The following is a 27,195-nucleotide window of genomic DNA, read 5'->3' on the forward strand; positions in this document are numbered from 1 at the left end:
ACGCGTGCATCAGCACAGCAAACCTCTCTGCTCCGCCCCATAACCAAGGCCGCTTCCTGGGCACCGGATCAGTGCGTGCGGTTCAACGCGCTGCGGTCGACACCTTGAAATTCCTAAGGGTTTTGTACCAGAATTTGTGCTTCTAAGTCTGATGAGACAGTGGAGCCCGGCTCCCCAGCAAGGTCTCGTTTCTCCACTGTCCCCAGGTAGCCCGAGGGCAGCTCTCAAGCACTTGTTCCCTCCAGCTTCCTGTTCCTGGCCCCTGCCCTTCCACCTTGCTGTCCTCCGCCCAGGGCGGCACATGTTCTGCTGTCCTCTAACCCCCGGCGGGAGCCTGGATGGGAGCCTGGGGAAGGCCGGGTTGAGTACGTACAACCCCAGCGTCTCAGGGCAGGACCTGAGGTGACCACCCCTGTCCCAGGCCGGCAGTGTCCTCAGCGTGGAGCCTCTGCTCACCCTGATCCAGGTACCAGCTGTGTCCCCAATGGAGGCTGCGGTCTCCGCGGGTCGTGCATCCGGCCTCCTCAGGACAGGGAAGAAGGACTCCCCCGCGAGCCCGTCCCCCCTGCTGGGTGGCGCTAGGTAGTGGCAGGAAGCAGGGCGAACCCAGATGCACGGGGCGCGTGCGCAGTCACGGGCGGCTGTGGGCTCTGCCCTCTCCTGGGATCTCGGCTGCACTGACCTAGCCGGCGGGAAACCGCAAACGAATACACGGGGTGAGTGGAGAGACAGACTGTGGAGGAGAGGAAAACGGTTTATATTTTTGTACCTGAAACCTCACTTTTTTCCTGTGTTTTGAACAAAGGGCTCTGCATTTTCATTTTACACTAGGCCCTGATCAAAGCTTAGGGGCTGGCAAGAATCACCTTCTGAGATTCATCTACCAAAATGGAAGTTGACAAAGAAAATTCCAGTGATTTCAGAGTCGGCTAACCTCTGCGATGCCAGGTGATAGCAGCGCTTCCTGCAGCGTCCCTAACGCCAGACGTAGGCTCTGAAATCAATCCTGTACTAGGAGTCTGGGACTCTGGGCTTGATGACTGGGGCTTCCTTCAAATCGTCTGCCAAAGGATTCGTTCATATTTCTTTCAAATGATAAGTCACCTTATAAATGTAAAGCACAATCAAAATACTGGGTATGAAATTTAATAAGACAAAGAAAGTTGAAATTTTATAATATTTCCCATATTGGAGGTGATACTATAACATTCTAACATACCTATTTTCCTGACTTGAATAAACCAACTGTAAAACAAATATTGCTGAGATGGTCAAAGAAATTTGAATACGAGTTGGGCATTATTTGATATTACAGAAGTATCTTTAGGTGTGACAACGACAGTGATTAGGAAAAAATATTTCAAACATGCACACTGAACTATTTATGGGCAAAATAACGTAATGTCTGAGATCTGCTTTAAATACCTCAGCAAAAGAAGTGGAAGAAGCTGGAGAAGAAAAGATGGAGAAGAAAAAGTTGATGATAAACCAGCGAGATGATGTTCTCTTTAGCCTTTAAAAAAAATGTATATTTTAAATTCCCACGATGGAGTATATGTGTGTGTGTGGCTGTTGCCTACCCAAATTTTCTAATAAAAATCAGAATACAGATTTTTCATTCTCCTTCATACTAAATTTTTTTGTTGGTGTCGTTTTGATTTTTTTTTTTTTTTGGTGCAAGAAGCATCCTCTGAGGCTGACAGGAGCTCTCCGAGCTGAAGAGATACAAAGGAGTTGATGGGAAGGATGATCCGCCCATTGATTCCTGACACGACATAAAAAAGAAAGGGAGAAAGTGGGAGGAAGAGGTTTCTATTGTTCCTCTCCTAACCTTTCCTTCTAATTATGCCAGAGTCAAGGCTCGGGTCACAAGGAAAATGATTTCGGTGCTCAGCCATTTGCCCTAGTTTGTATACATCAAAAACGCTCTTGTTCTCACCACATTCCAATCTCAGTTTCCCACCTACTTCAGAAATGTATGAAGTGCTCAGATTAACAAAAATATGAACAAAATGACTATGTTACAAGGAACACCTTTTTGTAAACCTAGAGGTAGTCTTCTTGTTCTTCTGAACTGCACAATACGTAACACTTTAAAAGTTAAACACACTTTGTATTATTATAGGTATTTCGGATAAACGCTCGACTTGCCCAGCTGCTAAAAGTTAAATGTAAATTTCTCTCCTGAGTGCAGATGGCGGCCACGCAAAGTAGCTCTTGGGTCTTAGAGACAGAAGGTCAGGTCATGGCTGAAAGACCAGAGAACAATTGCTGCCTTGCTACTTCAGATCATTCGTGGAATGAGACACCACCACTTTCTTTTCTGAAACTGTCTGTTCAATACAAAATAGTGACAAAGACTACCTATAAGATTTCCTCACATTCTGTCCAAAGAAAAATGGTAACAAGCACATCCCACCACCAACATCTTGTAACCGTTCAGAGGTTTTATTCCCAACGCTCTGATCTCCCAAACAGGCACATCTCTCTAAAAACACTAAAAATCATTCTGAAACTGTTCGTGTTTCACTGTTTAGTAGGAAATGTTTACAAATGAAAACTCTTTTTTAAAATCCTGCAACTTTAGCCCCCACACCATTGCTGGTTAATTAAAATGAGATATGAGACACAGTGCTGCTAAAAGACAAATATTACAAATACTTCTACACATGTTATTCCTCTACAAGTGATACTATAATTGTTCCTATAGTGTTTTTTTTTTCTCTCTAGAACATTAGAATATAATATTAGACAACTCAGAGACTCTTCCTTGCTATATTTTTCCAGTTAGCTCAAAACGTTATGCTGGCACATACTATAAAAACACAAAGGTATATAATAATGCTAGTGAGCATGCCAACATGATATTTTTATTTAAAAAGTCATAATAAATCAGGAAAGGGAAGTTCTGTGTTTGGTTTGGTAGCCCTAACCTTCAGTCTCTGATAGAAAAGATTTTTTAATTCTACTATCAGGCACGCCCCCAACTGGATGGAATAAAATAGGTCCATTATTTGTACATGTTAATAATGAAAATTCTCCTGAAAATTTAAAATTCTGTAACACTTTGAATGTAGTGGTACAAAATCAGAATTTGATTTTGGTTGTTTAGATTTTAATTTAATGCCAGGGATTTCAGTTTTGACTCAAAAAACTTTTTATACTAAATATTATTATTAGTTATATTTTCAATACTTTTCCCAATTGTGTTTGCATCATTTACATAGAGAGTTGCTATGGTTGAAAGGGAAAATGTGTTGGAGAATACGATAAAAACCTTTGAACTAGAAATGTATTTTTTAAAATTTACTTTTAAATTGTAGCAATTTCTTTAACATATTGACACTAAAAGCTCAGTCTTATTTTAATTGAATAGATTTATCAAGAATATAAGGAATGTAAGCCTTCAATGTTCAGCACTGTAACTTAAAAATGGAAAATCAAAAGTGAGACTCTTTATCCATGCTGTCAATTAAAATTGGAACATATACATGATCTCAACAAAGCTATAACATAAAACATCTGTTCAAACTGAAATTGAAGTAAGTAGCATTTTTTTCCCCTAACATTTCTAATTTCACTGTATTTAGGCATCCTGAGCAAACGTATTCATGGTTATCTTAGTTAAAACTGGTTTCACTCTGCCAACAATCAATTTGATTGACATATTTACATATCAACTCATCTCATCTTACAAATTTTAAACTTTTACACTTAAAATTGGATTCAAGTTGGCATCTTTCAAGAACTTTATGTACGTATATTTTAGGTTCAAACTGTGCATTAGAACATTTTTTTTTTTTTACTTTTGTAAGTAATAGATACACATATCCAAATGTATATTTATGACCTGTCAGATTGGAATTTTATATGCATGCAGTTGTATTCTCACCATTTCATGTGAAAGGTGATAATTTTAGGCAACTATAAATGAAATCCTTTTAATGGTGTAAACTGAATTGTTCCATTAGTTAGAAACAATATAATTGAAAGAAGTGACTTAGAAATGTAACCACAGCAACTTTGAGAAGAAAAGTAGTTATGTCTTAATTCCTGCAGTTACTCTCGTGTCATCTCTTACCTGATCTTTAATTTCAAGATCCCTCTTAGTTTTTGTTCTGTACTCTCTGTGCTCCTTTTCTGCCTCATCCTTCTCCATTTTGGTTTTATTCAATTGATAGCGCATTTCCCCACACACCTGTTAGATTATAAAAACTAGATCAATAGCTGCTGGAATCTACCAGGCGATGCCTGCAATTAGATCTTTTGGTGCCCCCTAGAGGTCATATAAATAAAATACAATAGAACTTTTCTAAGAATGGCACTTTCTATTAGAATATTCATTGAATATAATATTCTGTCAAGATATAGTGGCAATATCAGGTATTACTGAGTCTAACAATTTCAAGTTATAGATAAATAAGTACATAACTAAGGAATTTAAGTAATGTGTCCACAGTTTATTATGTAAAATAGTTTCGACTGCATATTATCACCCAAAATGCACTATCATTTCAACTTTAACTAGGTAAAATTCTGAATTAATATAATAAGCTATGTTGTTACTCATTCAAATTGTTATGATTAAATAGACTATATTATAAAACTTTCTTTTAGAGACTTTATAAGTTAGGCTTTTATTTAAGGAAATTTATAAAGAAATTTTTCTCTTTGCTAATAGACTATATTATTGACTTTAGTAGTAGCCAGTATTTACTATAAGCTACGTAGATAATGTCAATTTTATCATGTAAAGTACTATGTATTTCAGTTAAGAAATATTATCTGGTCAAAGTCAGAGACTGGAACTAAGCACACTCTGCATTTGTAACTGTAGATTCAACATAAATGAAAAATGTATATTTATGTGAAATGATATTAACATATCATAAATAATGAACACACATAGTATCATAAAAGTGCCCCCTATATAATTTTTTCAATCCATGGCCTCTACAGAGATACATGTATTTAGAAAGTGCAATCAGCAGACCTAAACAAAGAAATTATAAGCCTTTGAGATAACTGAGCACCTGTAGAGAAATCAATTAATGCACAGTTCTAACTCAGCCTCTAATTTACAAAAACAAGTTTTAAAAATCTGTATCACGCAATGATTATATCTGATTGAAAATTTTCGATTTTCATATTTCTCCAAAAATGATGATCAGAACTTTGGAAATTAGTTTCATCATTACTGACGTATCAGAACCTCAGAAAACTAATATGTATTTCCTGTTTCCTATATTCAAATAAAAAATATTTTTAAAAATAGACTAATCTGTGTACAAAAGTTATAGTGACAAGACAGAAGAAAAACTCACTAAGCTTTTCCCCTGCGGCCCTCGTTAAGCTAGAAAAAGAATAAGATTACTAAAAATTCTATTTGAAATTCAAAAGCTTTCCATGTGTGACAGTTGATCCTTTCCATTTCCAAAAAAAAAAGAAATAGTAATTTACAGAAGGTTATTAATTTTCAAGCTAAATAAAATTTTAAAATTAAGAATGAAAGAAAAAATAAGAGGGGCTCTAATTTTATTTCTTTCTTAGTTCTTCACTGTTCCCATCTATTTGTTTAACATGTATAAATGAAATGAAAAATATTGAACTTGATAATACCAGAAAATAACAATTATACAACCATGGTGTTTAAAACTCAACACCAAGACAGAATTATTATATGTAATAAATGTCTAAGCATTAGGTCCTATTTAAAATTATTTTATCCTTTAATTTTATTTTTTTAAATTCCCTTGCCTGACTACTTTTAGTGTAGCCTTTACTAAGTTCATCCATAACATTTAAATTCTATTTAAAATAAACTGACAAATTAAACTGAACTAGAATTATATTATCTCAAGGTTGGAAGCAACCGCGAGGTGTTCTTCTGATGCTAGGGACCCTCCGGACAGTTCTAAAGACAGAGTATCCTCATTCTGAACTGTGCATATCTCAGCGGAAAGTTCTCTCCCGGAAATGAGCTATGACGTCTTGCCACAGCATTCGCCCCGCAATCTGGGTTAACCATGTCCATCCCTCTGCACCAATTCTCTCATTTCTACTCTTCCCTTCACACCAGCACATCAATTATACTGGCAAATAGGATATTTTTAAACCTCTGCTTTCGCTAGCTTGCATTTTAGAAAGCAGATGATAATTAGAGAAAATCGAGAGAGAAAAAGAAAAAATAGGCTCCTTTTTCTAATGTTAAAGTTCATTTTAATTACTGTATTAATACATGTTAAAGTTCACTTTACTTACTGAATTGTAAAGCAGCAATGGCATTAAAGATGTGTCGAAATTTAGAAAAATATGTTGAGAAGTAAATTTCAATTTGAAAAGGGCATGTATTTTAAACACAATAATCTGTGTGTGTATTGGTCAAAAATAAATTCCTTTAATTTACTACATCGTGTATGCCTATATTTACTTTCTTAGTGTTAAAGCAATTGGTTATGGAAATAGACTTCTAGTGTTTCTTAAATATGTACTTAACATTAGCCAGTTAAGACCATTAAACATTTTATTTCTAGGTTCACAAGTTTGTGATGCTCATACAGCAAACACTGTGGCATTTTAAGGCATAAATTTAAAGACCAATAAAAAAAGAAGTTGTAATATTAGAATCTTGATTTTCAAGACCAAGTCTGAATAGGAATGGGAGGTGGAAAATTTTTTATGTTAAGCACATTATTCGTCTTGTAAATATATGTTTTTTAGTTTTATTATGAAGACCAAACCTATGCTATCTCTGGCAAATGTTACTCCTAATTAACGAATTTTGAAATACAATTTTACTCACTATTTGATAATTAAAGGAATGAAACTTGCTTATTGACAAGTTTGTCTCAGCGAGTGGACTCTTAACTGTTTCAGGACGTTGCGTGAGTCTAATTCATCTTCCCAGGTGTGGCACTCAGCAAAGGGCCTGCTGATAGGAGGTACTGTGGACTTTTATTATCTTAAAATAACAAAACTTTTCTACTGCAAACTTCTTTCTGGACTTTGTACATTAGGAAAATTTTTTTCAAAGAAAATATTTAAGTAATTATTCAACTAATCTCTCTCCTTGTACCTTTGTGACATCCATTTCCCGAGAACTAAGCTGGCTTTGAATTTCCTCTAGTTGACTGACAGCTGAAACCTTCTCTCTTGTAACTTTGTCCACCTCGGCCTCCAGCTGGGCGATATTCTGAGACAGGGTCAACATCTGTAAGAGGAAATGAAAATCCTAAATGATAATGTCATTTGGCAAAATAAATAGTAAACGTATCTTGAATTAATACAGTCTCGGCACAGCCACTGAGTCCTCTCTGTATGTCATTTCTCTGTAGGTTGGCTATGGACCCTTCTCTGACTCTGCGACTCATCTGTCCCCCGTGACTGGGATACATACTTCCCTCCTATGCATTCCCTGGTCTCCACCCTCATTTTGGAAAACACATAACAAGATGATAAAATCAAAGTTTCGGTTGAAACTCTAAGGTGACAGATATCAGACATCTACGTAAGTTATGGAAGGGACTGACATGAATAAATTTCAGAGGGGGTATCGAAAAATCCGACAACTCTGAACCCTTCCCCCACATGGAAGGCATAAAAAGAATTGACTGGGAGAGCTAGAGGCAGATATTTAGAGAGCTGCTCCTGTGCCATGAAACCCACTCCCCTTCCCGACACCACTAAAGAGGAGGCTCTCTCTGCAGCTCCCCACTGGTGATCACCCCCGCCTTCCTTTACCCAGCTAGCCCTATTCCTCCAGTAGGATCCCACCAGCCATTACGTCCTCTCTTCCAGGAAGGCTTCCTGGACCTCCAGCTCCCGGCACAAGATCGAAGTCCCGCCGTACACTCAGGGTTGATACTGAGTTAATGTGCACGGGACAGCCGTGCCTGCTGCTCGCAGCTGGCATCCGTCCACACTGACTGTCGTCCATGCTACACCAGTGGTGGCACGTGCTCTACAAGCCCCTCTGTGTACCTCTGCCACCCCCACGCTCACCTCCACTTGTCTGTTCCTTCATCAGACTAGCAGTCCCTCAAGGGCATGTTTCTGGAGGCTCCAAATGTTTAATGAATAAATGGATAATGAAAATAACTGGCTTTTGAGGGACTCTATGGAAATCCTGTTCTTAGTGTTTCTTTTCAGGGTTAGAAATGCTTTCTAGATCTTAGATTTCAGCCTTATAGTTTTGTTTGTTTGTTTGTTTGTTTGCAATTACATTTTATTCTAACCAGTAAGTAAAAATTTTCTAGACTCTTAATTTCTTAATTTGTATTAGCGATTTTAAAATAAAGAAGAAATGCTACCTATCCCAGAGCAAAATATATAGAGATATCTATCAGTTTTTAAACTGTTAAAACGAGAACTGCTAATGAATTTGAAATAATAACATTTGAAATCTACCATTGTACAGTAACATGGGTGTGGATCCAGTTTTACAACTGAAATCGAGATGAAAATTTTGTGATAAAAATCAAGGTTGCCTTCAAAATACACATCTCACTACAGCGGACACATAGGAATATAACAAGCCCTTTAGCTATTTGCTAATTTATACGCAGTAGATGTATTAACTTTTCTGGGGATCGTGGAGAATTATATATTTGGCATATATAGTTGTTTATATGTCCTTCTTATCATCAAAAGAGTTGCTATGAATATAATTTGCATACAGAATTACTTTTACTAATACCGAGCTACAAACCATCCTTATGCACATTGCAATCTGAACCTGAAATTAAAGGTCAAAAGAAGTGTAACAAGTCACAGATATTAATTTAATTTCCTTAATTTAAAAATTCAGGTTCATGAATACCCATATCATGAATGTGTAATTATAGCTTTTTTGAAATCACACGGCAGCAACAAACTTTAATTACCAGCTACTAAAAGTCATATATATTATTTACTTATGTGGAGATATAGCTTATGGTAAACATATTAACACTGTGTGATTTTTGAAGTAAACATGTAGACATATTAGCGGAACTGCTAATTGTAAATACTGAGTCAGTTTCTATCATAAGGCATGTAACAAATCACACGCCTTCCACGATTCCCTCCCTCTGCCACCCATCACTCCTTTCCTCTGCCCATTACCTGTCTGCTCCCTCCTGTCACCCACTTCCCGAGGCCTCCCCTCCTGTTGTCACGCCTTCTTTTCCCCCATGCCCACCATCTGGAAGTCACCATTACACTGCAGGAGCTTCTCCATCCACATCTGCTGTAGAGACAGAAGGAACGCAGACAGCTGCAACACTGCTGGGTACCCAGGGCGCTGACATCGGGGAAGTCCTTTAAACTTTGACAGGGGCGAGCAAGAGACAAGGACACCCAGGTTGGGAGAGCGTGATAGAAATTCCTACACTAAAGCAGTCTCTCGTGTACTGAACATGGAATAAAGTGCTCCTTATGCAAGAGGCACAAGCATTAAGGATTCTAGCAAAGGGCTACTGTCAAGGGAACCAACTGAGAAAACGCACGGACCGAAGAGGACACTCGATCAACATATGACGAATGACCGAACCAGCAAACCTGAGGGGCTCCATGCGACCAAGGACCTTCACTGAAGACAACACACAAACTCACAGCAAGTGCCTTTCATAGGGAGATGATTCAAAACCTGTCTAGGTAGAAGGCATCTGCTCTCCTAGACCTTCCCATACAGATGAAATTTACAAAATTAAAAAAAAAAAAGAAGAAGAAAGAAGAATAACAATGAAAAGAAAGACAATCGAAATGCCTCAGAGCACTGCTGAGGGCTGAGAGAGCAGACGCTTGCTCTGACTGCACTAACTGTAGAGCACGTGTATTATTAGGATCAATTGTTCGCCTCCCCATTAGATTGACTTCCTGTGCTAGGCGGTAAGATACACATCCTCTCTTTTAATCCCCTTGGAGAAAGAATTATATTGGATTAATTTTCATTGAAAAGAAATGAGATTCAGTAAATTAAGTAATTTGCCTAAGTTCATTCAAATAAATAGATAAAAAGTAATGCCGGGCTTTGTATTCAAATCTGTCTGCTTTTACTCACATGAAGATCCAAGAAATCTATCCAATGAGATAACTTTTTCTCTGTAATAAGAATGATAATAGTCACTAAAATTTAATAAAGTTCTACTCTAAGCCAGGTGTTATATTAGGTACTTTCAAAACATGATCTTATCTAATCCAGTGAACTCCTTGAGTAAATTAACTCCATGATTTACTCCTTTAAAATTCGGAGAGGTTAAATGAATCGTTCAAGGTCATGGAAAGGTCAAGTTAGATTCGGCCCTAAAGCCTTTTACTCCAGAGCCACTTTCCGCCAGTTCCTGGTCACAACACTGGCTGCAGTGCTCACACAACTGTCAGCGGCTCGTTCACACATCCTTTCTTAGGGCAGGACCTGGAGATGGAATATCACCCAGGACTTACTGAGGGCAAAACGCATGACTCTGACTCAGATCCACATTGCTTTTCTGTTGTCACCTTAATTCACGAAATAACTGTCAGTATAAGAAAGAGGTTCCATTACCTATGAAAGCACCTGGAATACCGCCTGGCACATTCCAGCCTTCCTTTGTCCTTTCTGATCAGGAATTCTCATCGACGTATTTTTATACAGTAGAACTATTTGGCAAGGCAAAAAGGTTTCCACAGAATAACCCAGAAAATAAAGATCTCTCAGGTGTGAACAATAGCTGGTCTTTGCTATTGATGCTGTTCTCTCTCTTATGCCCAATGCTCAGTTCACACTTTTCCTCCCTCCATGCCGTATGCATGTGGGCTGCAGCTAGTCTTCCTTGCCATACTCTGCATTTCTAAATGCTCCCTATTCTTCAAAGCTCAGTTAAAAAAAAATGCCACCTTCTCCACAAAGCCTTCCACGATCTCTTGAGGACAGGGATCTGTTCTGATCCTCTGAACCCTCGGCATTTTCGTCATACCTTTCCAAAGGTATGAGGCCTCTGTGCATCTTCATTCATTCATTCATTCATTCAACAAACATTCGCCGAGCATACTCTCTGTGAGAGGAACGTGCCGAGCGATGAGAATGTTAACAGACCATACATTCCAGGGGCTCACAGTGAATTAGGGGAGACAAACAATTCAAAAAGAATTTGCAATAAACTGAGTTACGGGAGCCCACAGGAGAGGCTCCCGGTTCATCTTTGGGAGGCTGTGAGTAGAGGTGGTAGCAAGAAGAACTTTGAAGGATCTGTCAGAGAGGGCGGAGGGAGACTGCTCCAGGCAGGGGGCGAAGAGCGCGCACAATCAGGAAATGAAACAAGAGCGTGGCAGATGGGCACGTGTGCACGCCTGAGGGAGCGCGAGGAGGTCAGTATGGTGGCAAAACAAAACGGGAAAGTCAAGGGAGACGAGACTGGAGAGCCAAGAGAACTGCAGTGTCTCCACGCTCGGCTAAACGGTCCTAAATTTTAGCCAAGGGGTTGCAGGGAGACGTGAAAGAATTTTAAAGCAAGAGACTGACATACCGAGATGGTCATTTTGGAAAGATCGTCTGGCTGTGGTTTCGAGAACAGTCTGGAAGAAGGTGAGGCTGGAATCGAAGTGACCACCTGGGCTGTGAGAATCATCCGAGGGGGAGACGGGGACAGCAGTGGATGGAGAGACAGGGCGATGTAAAATCCCTAGGGGCCTGAATCTCTAGTACTTGGTGACGTGATGACACATAGGGTTAGGGAGAAGGAGGAGATAAGGGTGACAGCCAGATTTCTGAGTTGGGAAACTGGGTGAATAGTGTTTCCCCCAGGAGAGGAAAGGGGCCAGGGGCTGGCTTGGGAGCTCACCAGAGCACTAAAGATACATAACTCGATAACATATATATGGTTTAAAGACACAGTAGTGTTAAAAACACTTAAATCTATAGCTCTCTGTTGAATTCTAGATCTCTTTCTTAAGCTGCTTTCTGGATGTGTTACCTTCATTGTCTCAAACGTACCTTAAACTCGGAGTAATCTAAAAGGCACACACCATCTTTCTTTCAAATCAGGAATGTAGATTCAGAAAAATCAAGGAAAGACAGCTTTTCAAGGAGAATAAGAACTAAAAAACATTCACTAAAAATAGCGTAAGGCCTTCATCGAACAATGCGATGGTAAGTTCACTGTCTATGGGCACAGAGCTGAAATGCTGTGGGCCGAAGAGTGAACGAGAAGTGAAAACATAAAGACAACACGTGAGACAAATCTTGAAAGAAACTTGACTCTTAAGGGGAAGAGTAAGGAGGGATGTGAAATTACCGAGGTGGCTTCCAGCGCTGGCCGCACACTGGAATCACCTGGACAACTTCAAAGAACATGGACACCTGGGTCCTACCCTGAACTGTTTTGATGCAACTGGTTTAATGTGTAGACTGGGCGGTGAGATTTTCAGAATTTCTGAGTAGCCAAGACTGAGATCCACTAGATTAGAAGGAAGACTGTGGGAGAAACTTGAGAGTTATCTTCTCCGTGATAAGGGAGGGGCCACAGTGAAGGAAAGGTTAAAGATTTGGCGGGGCGGGGGCGGGGGGCGCTGAGAATGAAGTCTCCAGGGTGGCAGAGGACGATGGCACCCGGGTGAAGGATTCAGATTAAGCCTCGCCCTTTCTCACCGAGTTGGATGCAGGTGAAGTTTGACTTTAAGGCAGAGGTGAGGGGGGCGACGCATAGTTGAGATGGGTACCACCTAATAGCTTCAGTTTTCTTCGTTAGGTAAGAAAGGCTCTCGGCTGATAATGAGGAAAAAGGACAGTCGAGAACTCGAGGAGAATAAAAGTGATATGAAATAGTCCCTAAAAAACGGGTCCAAGATACCACCACCTTCCACGTGGACTAGAATTACCTCGCACTGACCCCCAGGCATTTATTTCGGTTCTCCTTCCAATCTAGAGATGGAATGACTTTTTCTCAATGATAAAGGGCATCAGGACACTGCCTAATTTAAAGCCACTCAATGGCGTTCCAATGCTTCACATGGATTTTAAGGCCATTCATTACTTGGTCCCTGCAGACTTCTCTAAACGCATCTTCCACTGCCTACGCTCCAGCCACCTGGGCCTGCTCCAAATTCCGAGGAAGTACAATCCTTTCTGGCTTCAGCCTGGAGGTGTTTTCCTGGGTCCAAAACTCTCTTCGCTCAATTTTTCACCTGACCACTCCCCTCCTTGGCCCTTTCGAGTCTCCTTTTCCAAATTTCTTCCTAGAAAGTCTTTTATGACTGTCTAGATGAGGTCACATTGACTTGTTACACATTCTCATGGTACCCTGCACTGTACTTTCGTCACGGTGGTAATTAGGAAGTCATTTATGAAAGTATGTGTTTAATGTCTGCCTCCCCCACTAGACTGTAAGCTTCATGAGAGGGCTGCATTGGTCCTGTGACTACCAAAATCCTCGCCCCTCCAATTAATATCTGTTAAGTGACGAATGAATGGGAGACAGAGGAATGCGTAGGAGGACTGAGAGGAAGCTCCGAAAGAAGCGTGGACACCGAAGGCCATGAGTGTACAGTGGTGCCGTCTGTAAGGTCGTGGGATTTTCACAGGCTGAGATCACCAATCCAGGAAGGAGAAAGCAGACAGTTAGACTGACCTATAGTGAGGTCTTGACGGCGCAATCTTTGGAAAAGAATACAAAGACAAGAGAGTTTATGATAAATGCCTTGGCTACCCATAAGAGTTAAAACTCAGTAGGCAGAATTTGTGTTTTTTTGTGTTCTCAGGCTTGCACGTTGCCTCACATAGAGCAGATACTCAGTAGATTTTTGCTGTATGAGTTAATTACTATACACTGGAATATTATAACACGGTATTTAGGGTACTGAGTTCACGTTTTAAAAACATAAGAACAAACAAGTAACAGTTGTTTTGGTTACCTCGGGGACCACATCTTGCTCAGTTTACTCTATTGTAGTGACTGTAAAGCTCGACCCCGTATCCCACTCTGTTACTGTTTTTCAGACACCGCCCCTTTCGTGTTATCGGTTTTGTTTGACTTTCATTTCTCCCCTCAATTATTCATTGGGCTCTGGTCATTATTCTTCATGTAAATGTTAGAACCTATTTCGTACAGCGTATATGATCACTTTTTCTTGGTTACTCGGTTTCTTACGAGTGTTTTATCTTCTGCAAGTTTTAACTTGGGGTGAAGGATGAAGTGGGGTCATCATCTCTCTCTGATTTAGCCAAAGTTGAAATAAAATCCGGGTACTGGAAAAGCACCTGCTCTCCTCTGACAGACGTGAGAGAGGGAACTGAACAGTACGGCAGGATTAAAATACATTTCTTACTTTCATACGATGGAATCAAATAGATTATTCTATTTGGAAAGGTCAGAGAATATAACTTTTATTGAAAAATACATGGAAAAATAGAAAACTTTTATGAACCCCAGTTACAGGAAATGTGGCTACTTGTAGAGTTTTAAGATTTAAAGTTCATTCAAGAATTGCGGCCTCTGGCGTCATCGGTGACATCGCCACAAACATTTCCCTGCGACGTGGGTAACAATCGGAATTCTTTCGTACCTTTGAGCCCATGTCCTCCCTTTCTCTGGTTATTTCTTTTCTCATCATCTCTTTCTCCAAGGCCCTTTTCTCTTGCTGAGAGGCGAGTTCTTTGTGAAGTCGTTCTGTCTGCCTCTCCAGTTCACTCTTAAACTGTTCACACTGGATTAAGGCCTGTCAGAATAAGCCACAGTAACATAGGAGTTTAGGATTTGAAAAAAATAAGGGTAAAGTGACACAGTTATGCTTTACTTTTATTTAAAATAGTAAAACATACCATAAAGTCAATTAGAAAAATTTTACATTATTTATTCATACCACTTATTGATAAAACAGTATTCAAATGTTACATTTATTCACATATTTCAATTTTCATAATTAAGGTTATATTAACTTATCAACTACAAAATTTAGGTAACGGGCCTTGATGAGGGCTATTGATGAGTAAGAATTCTGAAAAGGGGGAACAGAAAAATAAATTGTTCTAGTTTTTTCAGTTATAGATCATGTTTATACTACATGAAATATATCAGTATCCAATTTAATTAATTTTTCATCTGCTCATGATTAAAAATTATTTGAATACCTTAAATGATAAACAGATGAAAATTTTTAAAATGAGATATTGTGTTTATCTTTACATACAGGCATCTGTTTTTAACATTATATGGTAATAAAGTTTATTTAAATATAACTAAGGTAAGGTTTAGCTCTCTCCCCTTACATACATAACTATAGTAAGAATTAGACAGTAATCAAAAGTTAAGACAAAGGAGACTCAAAACAGCATTTACTACTTAGTTTCATAAAATAAGAACTGTCATCTTCCATTTCTGGTAATTTAATAATCCATAATTGTCCATTAGTCTAAATTTCCCACTCTTCATTTCCAGAAGTAAAAAATCTATAACTTCCTCTTGGCTATAGTCATAACATATTGATATAGATTACCCGATAATAAACTATGCTTCAAAATCCCATTTAAAAAATCCCCCCCAAATTACGGTGTTTAGCACAGAAAATGTGAGACATTCTATAGTGTGTTAGTCTTATTTACAATATCTTATTTACAATATCTACCTCGCCCATCTCTATTACTCCCTGAATTGAAAAAAAAAGAAACTCAAATGATATATGACTCACATACTGTGTGATTATAAATCTGACAGTCTCACTGGTTGTTAACAGAGACAGAAATGGTCTCAGTAAGCACTGCGGTAAGTCTTATTCATGGCTATGCCTCCCTCTGGTGAAAGCTATAACAAATACAGACGATAAATATCTAGATATGTGAATTTTCCCCTCTTCATCTGGAAAGTATTAAACTTTGATTTCTTTCAAACGCTTTCAGAAAGTTTCTGTACTCCTAGGTAAAGTATGAGGTTAAAACTAAATCGTCTCAGATTACCTGATAAACAAATACAGTGACTATAAAAATGATTCTCCTAGGGAGTTGGTCCCAAGTCCAATTCTAGTGGAGAATGCTTTGAAAGGAAAATTTAAAATTAGATTTTACAAGAAGTGAAAAAGCATAATTTTTCCAAACTTTAAGCCTTTGGAGCTTGAAATATTAGGAATTAGAGACTTTTGTGCTTCAGAATATAATTGTTCTTGTGAAAAATATTTTATGTGAACCTAATAAAAATGTTCATAACTTTTGCTAATATGATGAATATACTGGTATGAAATAAAATGATTATTGAACATAAACCAACATAATCTCAGGAGTCAGCATTAAGTATATTAAGCTAAGGAGCAGGCTGACATGAAGAACAAAAGAATCAATTTGAAGAATTCATTCAATCAGGGACAAGGAACAGCACACGATCCTGACAGGGTAAGAGCCCTGATACAAAGATAAGATGATACAAAGCAAAAGTATAAGGCAAGAATTTATAAATCATTTAAAACTATTGCCGAAGCCTCTCTCTGTAAGAACGAGCCACCACCAATGGTCATGATAAGTAAAGATGAAAAACTAATGAAACGCTGAGTAAAAGTTTTAGATTAAAAACTGCTTATCGATGACTCTCGGTGTGTAACCAATGATTCCATATTATAATATCACATTTACTTTTATTTGCTTTGATTTTAATATATATGCCCAGTCACAGTGAAGAAAATACTAAGGCTTAGTAACACTTGGAATTAGAAAAGTGATTTAATGTTTCTAAAGATATGTCTTACAGTGGACCTCATATACTAGGAAGATTTGGTTCTACTAAACAAATATTTATACACTGTTTCCATTAGAGTTTTATGTTTTAATTCTAAGGTTCCTACCCCTAGTTTCCAGAATCCCAGCTGATTCAGTACTCCCCGATTATACTCATGTAACCATGCAGTAAAGGCATAGCTGAATTCTCGAAGGCTATGTTGGCAAACAGTCAATTACAATGAACTGACAGATCTTCACCCAAGAGCCAGTAATTCCAGGCCTGCAGCTACCACCCCTCCCTGTTCCCAGTGTGGTGATTTCTTCCCCTCCCTGAGAACAGCCCCTGGAAACGTGGCAATGACTGTAGGTCTGGAAGAGCTGGGAAATTATACTCTCCCTCACCCAGTAGATTCAATCCACAAGGGACCTTTTCTCCTCCAGGAAATTCCTTTATTTGTGGTCATTCTATGCTGCCCACATTAACACAATTTTCAAAACATAATTTATTGGACTTGATATTCCCACTCCTAATTTATTAAATCAAAGAGTATGTATTACTATCTTAACGTGGTCAAAACATTTCTAAAACAAATTCAAAGCTAGTTAACTCAATTCTTAAAACAGAAAATCTATTTTAGAACATAAAGAAGTCCGTCCCCACCACTTGAGTTAGGCTCGTAGAAATCCTTGTGATAGAATTCATAGTTAAAGAATTAAAAATCTTATGAGAAATACAGATTTTATACTTGTGAATATAAACTTTAAAACTTATGAAAATGTTTTTATGTTTATGAAATAAAGTCCACAAAATAAAAGTGATTATCGACACGTTTTAAACATTTAACTTATGAATAATGCAAACTACTGATATTTAATTTATAAACTCTTGCTTACTGTCAGTCTTATCCCTAGCTCCCTCTTTCAAGATATTTATAATTTGTTTTTGTTTTGTGGCAGATAACATATATATCAAGAAGCATTACTTCCTATGCCTGTGCCTGCAAATACTCACTGCTTTTCAGATTTTCTTTTTATTCAGGTTTCTAATTCTTGCCTTTGTGATTCTGCTATAGCCCAGGAAAAAGAATAATTTGGATCCTTGAAATGGAGAAAAAACGTTTCAAGCACATTTGCTGAACCTGTTGGGTTGGTATTTTTGAAAACACATTTCTTTGGAAGGTTATGTCATTTAGATATGCTCATGGTGACTTCATGCTGAAGCCAACCATTTCCCTTCGAACAGAAGCAGGTGGGCCTATGGCCTGGTTAATAACCTTTGCATCTTGTAGCTTTCCCAAGGAATCACTGCAAAAGCTTCCACTTTTCCACCCTCATTTATTCCCAGGTTAGTATTTTTTCTCTTTTGAAATTATCCCCAGTTGTAATGGCTTGCAATTTTCGAAGGAAAACAAAAACATTTATTGAGCACTTACTATGTGCCAGCTACTTTGCTAAATGGCTTAAATGGATTCATTTATTTAACTTCTTCACTAAATTTTAAGTGGTTCTTATTCAGTTGAAGAAATTGAGGCTTTGAGATTTTAGGTAACTTGACCAAGATCGCAGACCTAGAAAGTGGCAGAGTAGAGATTTCTTACAAGTAGTTCCACCACTGAGTGTATGCATGACACTATAATTTCCTTATATTATAGATTTACTTTCTGATAAAATCCTCAGCTGTTTTCACCACCAATATAAATGCAAATGAATAAAATAATTGTTTACCTACTGAGCATGCAATATGCAAAACTGAACACTAGATGGCACCAAATGTCAAGGAACTACAAGAACAAAGTAACCATTTTGTAGCTCAAAAATAATTCAGTTTACCTACTGAGCATGTAGTAAGTAGGTAACAGGTTTTAAAATTAAAATATATGTGCCATCTCACTTTTTATTCTCAGAAAGCAAAATTCCTAAGGTGCTTTAACATACCTGAGAGATAAAACTAGTACACTTATACTGCATTTTGTAAACTACTTAGAAATCAATCTTTGTCTTATTACTAATTGAGTGAAAAATGCTACAGATTCACAACATACAATAGCCTCTCCAGTTCTTAACCGTTATTTTTTTCAAAGCCCTAACTACAAAAATTCATATTAACTTTTAAAGCTAATAATTGACTTTAATTCAACAAACATTTATTGTACAATTAACACATACTTGGCCACAAGGAATACAGTGATAGACATCACAGATCTGACTTTTAAGGTCTTTTGGCCAATAGGGCTATGTAAACAGCTACCAAAACTGCACACAGCATCAACGGGAAATCAGAGGAGGAAGAGATTTATCCAACAAGAAGGGGCTGGGGAAGCTTTGGGAGGAATGGTACCTGAATCGAGCCTCGCCGGTTAAATAGATTATTTCACAGATGAATACAGCTCAGAAATGTAAAGCATGACCTAATTCAAGGAAATGGTCATTTGTAGGTCACATTCCGGAAACAGCATTTCACAGCACAGGTCATGTGAAAGCGTGTAGTGAAAGATAAGGATGGAAAAGTTAGACTGCAACCATATTGGGAAAGATCTGGAAGGTCACGCTTGAGGACTCTGTCCCGTGTTGTGCCGCAGGAGAGCTGCTCCCTGAACAGGGACGCGCAGGCGCAGGGAGACTCGGGCAGTGCGGCGAAGGCGCGGGCATCGGGAGGGCCCCGAGGTGCAGCGGGCGATCGCAGCAGGAGTGCGCGAGGGCCGGGACCGGGCCGGGACCAGGCCGGGGACCAGGGCCGGGTCGGCGGAATGGTAGGCGGACACAGCTCAGTAAGGGGCTCTGAGGACAGGGAGAGACCTTGGTCATGACCGCCGGTCGAAGAGCGAGAGATGGGAGGAGCCAAGATAGCTTAAGGGATACGAGCCAAGGCTGTTGGTAAGATAGTGATGCCGCTATTTGAAAAAGATGATAAAGAAAATGGTAGAAGGAAAGGAGTGGCAGGCAGGAAGTGGAGAAAATTAATAATTTGGTCGTGCAGAGTTTCAGATGCCAGTGGAATGCCGTTCATAGAAAGTTTTAGCAGCAACCGGAAAAGCAACAGGAAAAGGTCTGGGGCTCGGGACAGCGGTTACGGCTAAAGGCACCGGGCGGGCGTGCTGGGGTGAAGGCAATGGTTTGGCCAGAGAGAAGATACAAACTCTCAGAAATCAGGGCAACATGGACGAAAGACACTCTGTGGAAAGTCTACATTTAAAGCTCGTGGAAAACGAATTAAAAGAAACTCAGAGGAGTAGACAAGAGCAAGACAAACGGGACCAAGCGTAAAATACCAGACAAATCAAGGGAAAGAGACAGTATGTAACGTAGGACAGTTGTGGCTTCCAACAGTGCAGAGCTGAGTGAGATGAGGGCTGAGATGAGGTCACCGGGTTTAGTTATCAGGAAGTGGCCGGTGGCCATTAAGTCAGCAATGCAGGAGCATGAAATCAGACTACAATTTGCTGGAAGCCTGACTGCCATGCGTTTGGAAATGCATGGAAAGCTGCACGGGCCGACGACTATTCTGAAAGGTCTGCCCGTGAAACGACGGGGAGAACGCAGTACACTGAATCGAAGGTGATCGAGAGAAAGCTGCTTTTTGTCTGTTTAAACCAGAATGACAGCTATAGATAGATGAGGGGGAAAAACAGTGGAGAGAAAGGGACAGAAGATACAAAAGCTGAGATGACAAATGGCTCAGGGTCCCTGAAACCCTAGAAGTAGGAGATACCAAGAACCCAGAGCGAGAGATTAGTCTTGGGAAGGAAGAGGGCCAGAGAAGCAAGAAAAAATTAGCAGAAGATGCACGTGAGGGATGAGAAGGTGTCGCGCGGGCTCTGGTCAGTTGGTGGTGACCTAGGTAAGGCGGGTCACCGACTAAGAATGGGTGCTAAGAGGGCGACTGGGAAATGAAGCCAGTGAAACTTCTGTCTAGAGTACACAAGGTGACAGCCAGCTGCAAAGAAAGGAACTGTTCAAAAAACCGCTAAGCACCGAAGGTGTCGATGGGGCTCTTCTTTGGAATTCGTCTTAAACGGCTTTCTTCAGCGATAGACTGAGAGGAGTAACAGAAAAAAAATGTGATTGGGCTCAACTTTCACTGGCACTGGACAGCTAGGTAAACTGGAAGGAAAAGAAAAAAGAAATTATTTCTTTGGTGTAAGTGAGAACGGATTGCAATTCCCTTAGTCGATGGATATTTACTGAGCACCTACTATGTGATAAGCACAATGTAAAATGCTAGGGACTGAACAGTGAACAAGATGGATACATTCCTTCTTGTCAGAGATTTTGACACTTAGTGAAGGAATAAGCAATATTAACACATCTGACAAATGCTGTAATGAGAAGTGGTTCTCTAGCAGGGGCAATTTTGCCTCCTCCCCTCCCGTGCCCCCGGGGATGGCTGGCAATGTCTGGAGACATTTTTCATTGTCAGAACTAGGGGGAGATGGGTGTGCTGGGCACCCAGAGGGCAGAGGCCAGGGACGCTGCTAAGCATCTCACGGTGTGCAGGACATCCTGAGACAAAGGGTTATGCAGCCCAAAATGTCAACAGGGCAAAGGATGACAAACCCTGCTATACAGGAACATAAGGGGTACATCCGATCTGATGCGGGGGGACAGAGGGTTTCTAGGGACAGGGGCATGGAAGCTAAGGTCTGAAGGATGGAGAAGACAGCCAGGCAGTGGAATAAGGAATTCGCATGGCAGGTACGAAGACTCAGGCCGGGAGAAGCACTGCCTAAACAGAAGGCTTCACAGCCCCTGCCGCCACCACCGCCACTACTTACTAAGGAAATATTTTGTGTCAGAATGTCTACAAAATAACTGATACGCCTTTTAAAATGTAGTCCTCATTCACAACCTTATGAATCAGAACATTATTTCCATTTTGCAGATTAGGAAAATCTGAGGCACAGAGACTTAAATAAAGTGCCCTAAGTCACGTGGCTAGTGAATGGTGGGGCTGGAAGCTTAATCTAGGTCTGGCTAACTCGAATAAGACCATTTCCGATGTCTAAACTCTACTGCCTATCAAACTGACCGTGGCTGAGTCCGCTGGAGGATACGGTGTAAGCAGAGAGAAATAAGAAGTGACAGCAAAGGGTTAAAAGGAAGCACATTGTGACAGACCTCACAAGAAGGAGTTTGGAGATTGTCCTGAAGGCAGAGGGAAGTCACTGAAGGGCTATAAATAAGAGAGTCACATGATCAAATCTGCCTCAAAGAAAGATCACTCCCGGCTGCAGTGTAGAAAATGGAGTGAAGAAAGGGACATGAGAATTTTGGAATTCATAAACACAGAGACTGTGGCGGCCTGAACAGGAAAGGCGACAGTGAGGAAAGAACTCGAAAAACTTCAGAAACTGAGATTTGTGCCTTGTGCTTGGTTGGAAGGCAGGCACGACGGAGAGGTGCCATCCAGGTTTCCAGCCAGGGCATGTTTATGGACAAAGGTGCCATTCAGTGAGCAGACGACACAGAAGTTTCGGGGGAGTGAACATAAGGACTCCAGTTTACGACTGTAAAATTCATATTTAAAGGGAAAGGAAAGAAGATCAGCCTGGAAACCACAGATCAAATGAGATGAGAGGCTGGAAACTAGAAGCAGGGGCACGGGAGTGGTGTGCCCGGCGGGGAGGAGGAGGGAGGCGCAGGCCCGAGAGCGGCTTCAGGGCTGAGGCCTCAGGGACACTTCGGTTCACATGGGAGGCGCAGACTAGGAGACATGTCAGCGTTAGGGAAGCCGAAGTCTGTTGGGACTAAGGCATGAACATATTAACAACATGGATGCTGAAACCTTTAAAAATGACGAAAGGAGGTAAGATGGAGGATGCTGTTTGTGTCCCTCCTAATCCTTAGTGTGATGGGATCTGGAAGCGGAGCCTGAGGTGACTGGGTCATGAGGGTGGAGCCCTCACGATGGCATTAGGGCCCTTATAAACGAGGCCTGGAGGGCTCATCACCCCTCTCCCAATGTGCAGACTCAGAAGAGTCTATGGACCAGAAGTGGCTCTCGCCAGACACTGAACCTGCCAGTAACTTGAACTTGGACTTCCAGCCTCTAAAAATGTGAGAAATAAACGTTTGTCATTTAAGTCACCCAGGCTATGATATTTTTGTTATGGCAGCCTGGACAGACACAGACAAGGGGGAAAAGGGTCCAATGCCAAAGCTCTTAAAATGTGTCAAAGGTACCACAACTATTTTATAAACCCAAGTGGTAAAATGCAATAATTTCTTATAAAAAGTGTCAAATAGTGTCTTCTAGATGGAAAGTTTATATTAACTAAAAGTAGGGAGAGGAGAAACGACAATGATTTCAAAGAGATTAAATGGTGGCTGAAAGTCCGTGCCAAAATAAAGGCTGGAAATGGCAGTCGGGGTGAAGTGAATGCTGGTCCTTCCGTCACAGCCAGACGAGATGAAATGAGTGGCAAAAGGCCTTCGCTGGGGGGTCATGACATGACCAAGGGGCCACTAGACGTCAGTATGAATGACGAAACAGGAGTGGTAAAGGAAACAAAGTGTGTTGGGGCGTTTAGTCAGAACTGAACATAAATTCAGAAAGCACAGAAGCGTTAGTAAAGTAAACGGTGATGGTCGGATGGTCTGGGGAGAGCTGAGGACAAACTAGATAGGGACAAACGGACAAGGCAGGGACTGAGAAGAAGCACACTAAAGAACAGCCCAGAATTTCCATAAAACGCTGATGCTGCTCTATGGCTTACACCGATGGTAACCAACAGAACTTTCTGTGATGGCGGAAATGTTCTCTTCACGGCCCCTCACATAATCGCGAGCTACGTGTGGCTAGTCAGCACCTAAAGCATGGCTGGTGTGTCAAAGGAAAGTCCACAGAAACTGTAAAGGGTTGAAGTGTGGCCCCCAAACCCAGCCACCAACCCACGGTGACTGCCTGTTATTTAAAGTGCCCACGACACTGCCTGATGGCTAAGCGTTAACTGTTATTGGCATGGTCATTATCATTAGACACATTTGATTCAGCACACAGTGGACCAGACTCACAGCTAAAGATGCTATTAAATGCACATATACTGTTATCTGTAGCCTGTTTGGATGTTCTCAGAATTTCCCGTGTATACAGAAAAAACGTGTCTTTAGTCAAATGTGAATGTACACACGTGAGTGTGAAGATCTTCACAGCATTGAGACCTCCCAGTAAATAAAGAGATTAAGCATATGAGCCTCTTGAAGCACTTTCCCACGTTGTACTATGTTCTCCCAATAGCGATACAAGAGTATTTGCTTAGGAATAAGAACTCTCCAAACAGCAAATCTGTTTAATTTAGAAAAGTCAACATTAACAGATTGGTATTCACTTTGCGTGTTTGGGAAAAAAACTTTAGTTATGGATGAATAACAACAACAAAAAAATACTCAGGAAAAATCAAAAAAGAGCCACATGGCTCGCCTCTGCTCGAATCTAAAACGCAGACTTGCCTTGGTTTTCTCGAAGTTGGCTTCCTCGGCCACGCGCACCGCCTGCTTCACCTGCTCGCAGGCGCTCGCCTCCCTGTGCCGCGCGTCCGCCAGGCCGCCCCGCGCCGAGACCAGCGCCGACATCAGGTCATCTCTCTCCCTGTCAGCACAGAAAGAACATTCAAGACGAGAAACGATCACACGATCGTGGAAGCCTCAGTCAGGAAGGGACGAGCGCGTCTACGGGTTGGGAGCGGCGCTGGGCACGGGGCGCGGCGGCCAGGGCGAGGCCGCATTGGCGGGGACAGTGGCGGGGACAGTGGCGGGGACAGCGGCGGGGACAGCGGCCTGCTGGAGGCGACGGCACACGAGGGCTGCAGACGAAAGCCCGGAAGAGAGGAAAGTAGTTTACAAGTGAAGCGGGGAGGTGCTGAAAAGAAAATAAAGCGACAAGGTAGGGAAGGTGGGGAGCGTACCCCAAAGTGGAAGTAAACTCGTTAAGAAGGCCCAGCTAGGGTTCTGTTTACACGGCTGATGCCCCCTCTCGTCTAGTGGGACAGACACGTGCTCTTTCTCTTCCTCCACAATGCTCTTTTTCACTCAATTAAATTCCTTCACTTACTGGTGAACACATGTCTTCTTTCAGTGGGTGGTCCTGCCGCATCCCTTCAAACGCCCCTGTCACGCATATTAGCAGTCAACAAAATCTTATCCCTCTGGGTTTCCTCCTTGCCCAGCTCCCCACCTCCCCAATCAATTCTCAAAGGTACCCTAACTAGGCCATTTCTCAGGGAAAGAAGGGAATGGAATGCAGAAACGCTTCAGCATGTAAATTAGCACAGATCCAGTCTCATGGGTTAAATAAACCCCAAATAAAAGATTCCAGGATATTTGGAATTTATCCACTGGATAAAAATGACCCGTAGACCAAAGACAGTGAGGTGGGAAACTTCCTATATACACAAAGCAAACAACTATAAGCGGGATTGTTGCAAGTTCTATTCCATGCTCGTTACAGAGCTCAAGTTTTAAACTATGGTTTCAAATTCAGTTGAAGTAACTGCAGTTTCCTTTTCGTTGCCAAGGTCTAAATTATTAGAAAAGAGACAACTGTGATTTTTTAAAAAACTTTAGCAAACTTTAAGGAGTCATAATTTAAAAGATTATAAACTCCGAGTATCAACTTCTTTCAGAATTAATCAATGACTCCATTTAAAAAATCTCTTAAAGATATCATGATTTAAACTATTTGTGGTATTTGGAAAGCAGCCATACTTTGAGAAATATGTAATACTGAACAAAGTTATAATTATTAGCAGTTTCATAAAAGCTTTTTGTTTTAAAAAAAGAATAAATTGCTGTAAATATCATAAAATTCATTGGAGCATGGTAACACTCATTTTAGAATTTCCTGATGTGTTTAAGTTGAGAAATATAATTTACTTTAATTTTTTGTTCTAAAGGAAATTTTTAAAAAGTTTCTTATTTTTAGGAAACAAATACAAGGATTATGTGAAAAAGTAGAAGAATCAAAGCAAATTATTCTAGTTACATAATAAATTAAATACAAGCAAAACTGAATTTATATTTACTTATATTTCAAAATAAGCTCTACCATAAAAAGGGTCTAGCTTCATAGAGAATATGTAATCCAACCAGGACCTAGAATTCCACAAGAAAATTAAAATTTACTCCTAAGGATAGCAAGTCGACATGGACATAATGTAGTCACCGTTTTTTAAGTTTTAACAACTACTGAAAAACCAGTTACTATTCAATGATATCCTTATCTATTCTTAATACAATGCCACCATTAGAACCAAAGTTTCAAATAAAAAGAATTAACAAAAAAGCTCAGTGTTTATCAGTATGTTAACAGATCACAACAGGATTGAAATCTAACAAATTTGTTTTTTATCTTTAATACATTTAACCTGTTTTCAGTATATCCTCTCGTTAAGAGTGCCTGCCACACAGTAGGTACTCGATGAAGTGACAGAACAAAAAAGGATGAATAAGGACTCAGCGACAGGAGAGCATCGAAGGAGGTGAAATGAAATTCCCAGTTCTAATATTTTATGATCTAAATTTTAAGTCACTAGAATATTTAGAATTGGAAAGTAAAGAATTTAGTTGCTCTGGTTAAAAAATGGTTCAGAATATCAACTCACCAACCTCGGACTACTGAACCACAGAAAATTATCAAAGATAAACTGATGTCTTGTTAGGCTCATCGTTCAACAGTAAGACCATAAAATGATCAGACTAAACATCTGTGTAGCCACTGGACTGACACACTTCGGTTTTCTGTAAGAGGCATGAACTACGTGCTTTGCGGTGGTCGCAGGACGGCCGACTACGTTGTATATACGCTTATAGGTGAGGGTAACCATTTTGGCAATTTAGGATTACCTACTCAGTCGTTACATTTTCAGTTTTGTCTTGTTATGTTTTGTTTTGTTTCAATTCAACCAACCCATATGCCAAATTTTAGCAAGCACTCAAAACAAAAACAAAAATAAAACAAAAAATAGGTCTGGGTATTATAGCCCTGTCTCGGCACAAGGCCTTGCTTCCTGCCCCATTCCTAATGTCATCTGGCTGTTACCTTCTTGATTTTGCTCCTATTTTTCGGCCCCACACTACCGCTCATGACTGCCCCTAGAAACAATCAATTCCAGCCACTCGAGGTAACTACCAGTCACTGCTGTCCCCGTCCCCAGGGCCAGCCCAGAGTGAGCCTCGCAGGAGGGAAGTTGAACATACACGACACATCAGTGTGAGAACGAGAGGGCCGTTCAAATTACCATCTTCCACGGCAAAAGTTCTGTGAGTGCTTAAAAACACTACAGAAACGTCTTGATACATGGATCAAGGAGTTTTCTGAAACAAAGCAAGCAAATCAGCGTTATTCCTGCAACATGCCATCGTCCAGATGAAAGAGCAGCTGAGGCCGAGGGTGAGGTCAGGAGCACGGGTGTCATTTCTGGGATGAACTAACTAATGAGCAGGGGTCAATTAAGGAACTTAGTGTAACAATCAGAGCCAAAAAGACTGAGAAAGTCCCTGAATTATGTTGGCCAAATGTTGAAAATAAGGAAAAGAGAGACTTCATC

The 27,195-nt window shown here is 40.3% G+C and overlaps 1 protein-coding gene across 1 annotated transcript in view; it reads right to left on the minus strand.

Annotated features, from left to right (window-relative positions):
* The window catches only part of SDCCAG8 (serologically defined colon cancer antigen 8), a 206,094-nt gene that overhangs the window by 138,969 nt on the left and 39,930 nt on the right, over positions 1 to 27,195 (minus strand). Inside the window, exons 9-12 of the mRNA XM_011370073.2 lie at positions 24,101 to 24,239; positions 14,518 to 14,670; positions 7,076 to 7,210; positions 4,082 to 4,198 (exon numbers count right to left, since the gene is read on the minus strand). Coding sequence (XP_011368375.1) covers positions 4,082 to 4,198; positions 7,076 to 7,210; positions 14,518 to 14,670; positions 24,101 to 24,239 — 544 coding nt within the window. The remainder of the gene's footprint in view (positions 1 to 4,081; positions 4,199 to 7,075; positions 7,211 to 14,517; positions 14,671 to 24,100; positions 24,240 to 27,195) is intronic.

This window comes from Pteropus vampyrus, unplaced genomic scaffold (genome assembly GCF_000151845.1).
Source record: "Pteropus vampyrus isolate Shadow unplaced genomic scaffold, Pvam_2.0 Scaffold159, whole genome shotgun sequence".
In the NCBI taxonomy this organism is placed as follows: Eukaryota; Metazoa; Chordata; class Mammalia; order Chiroptera; family Pteropodidae; genus Pteropus; species Pteropus vampyrus.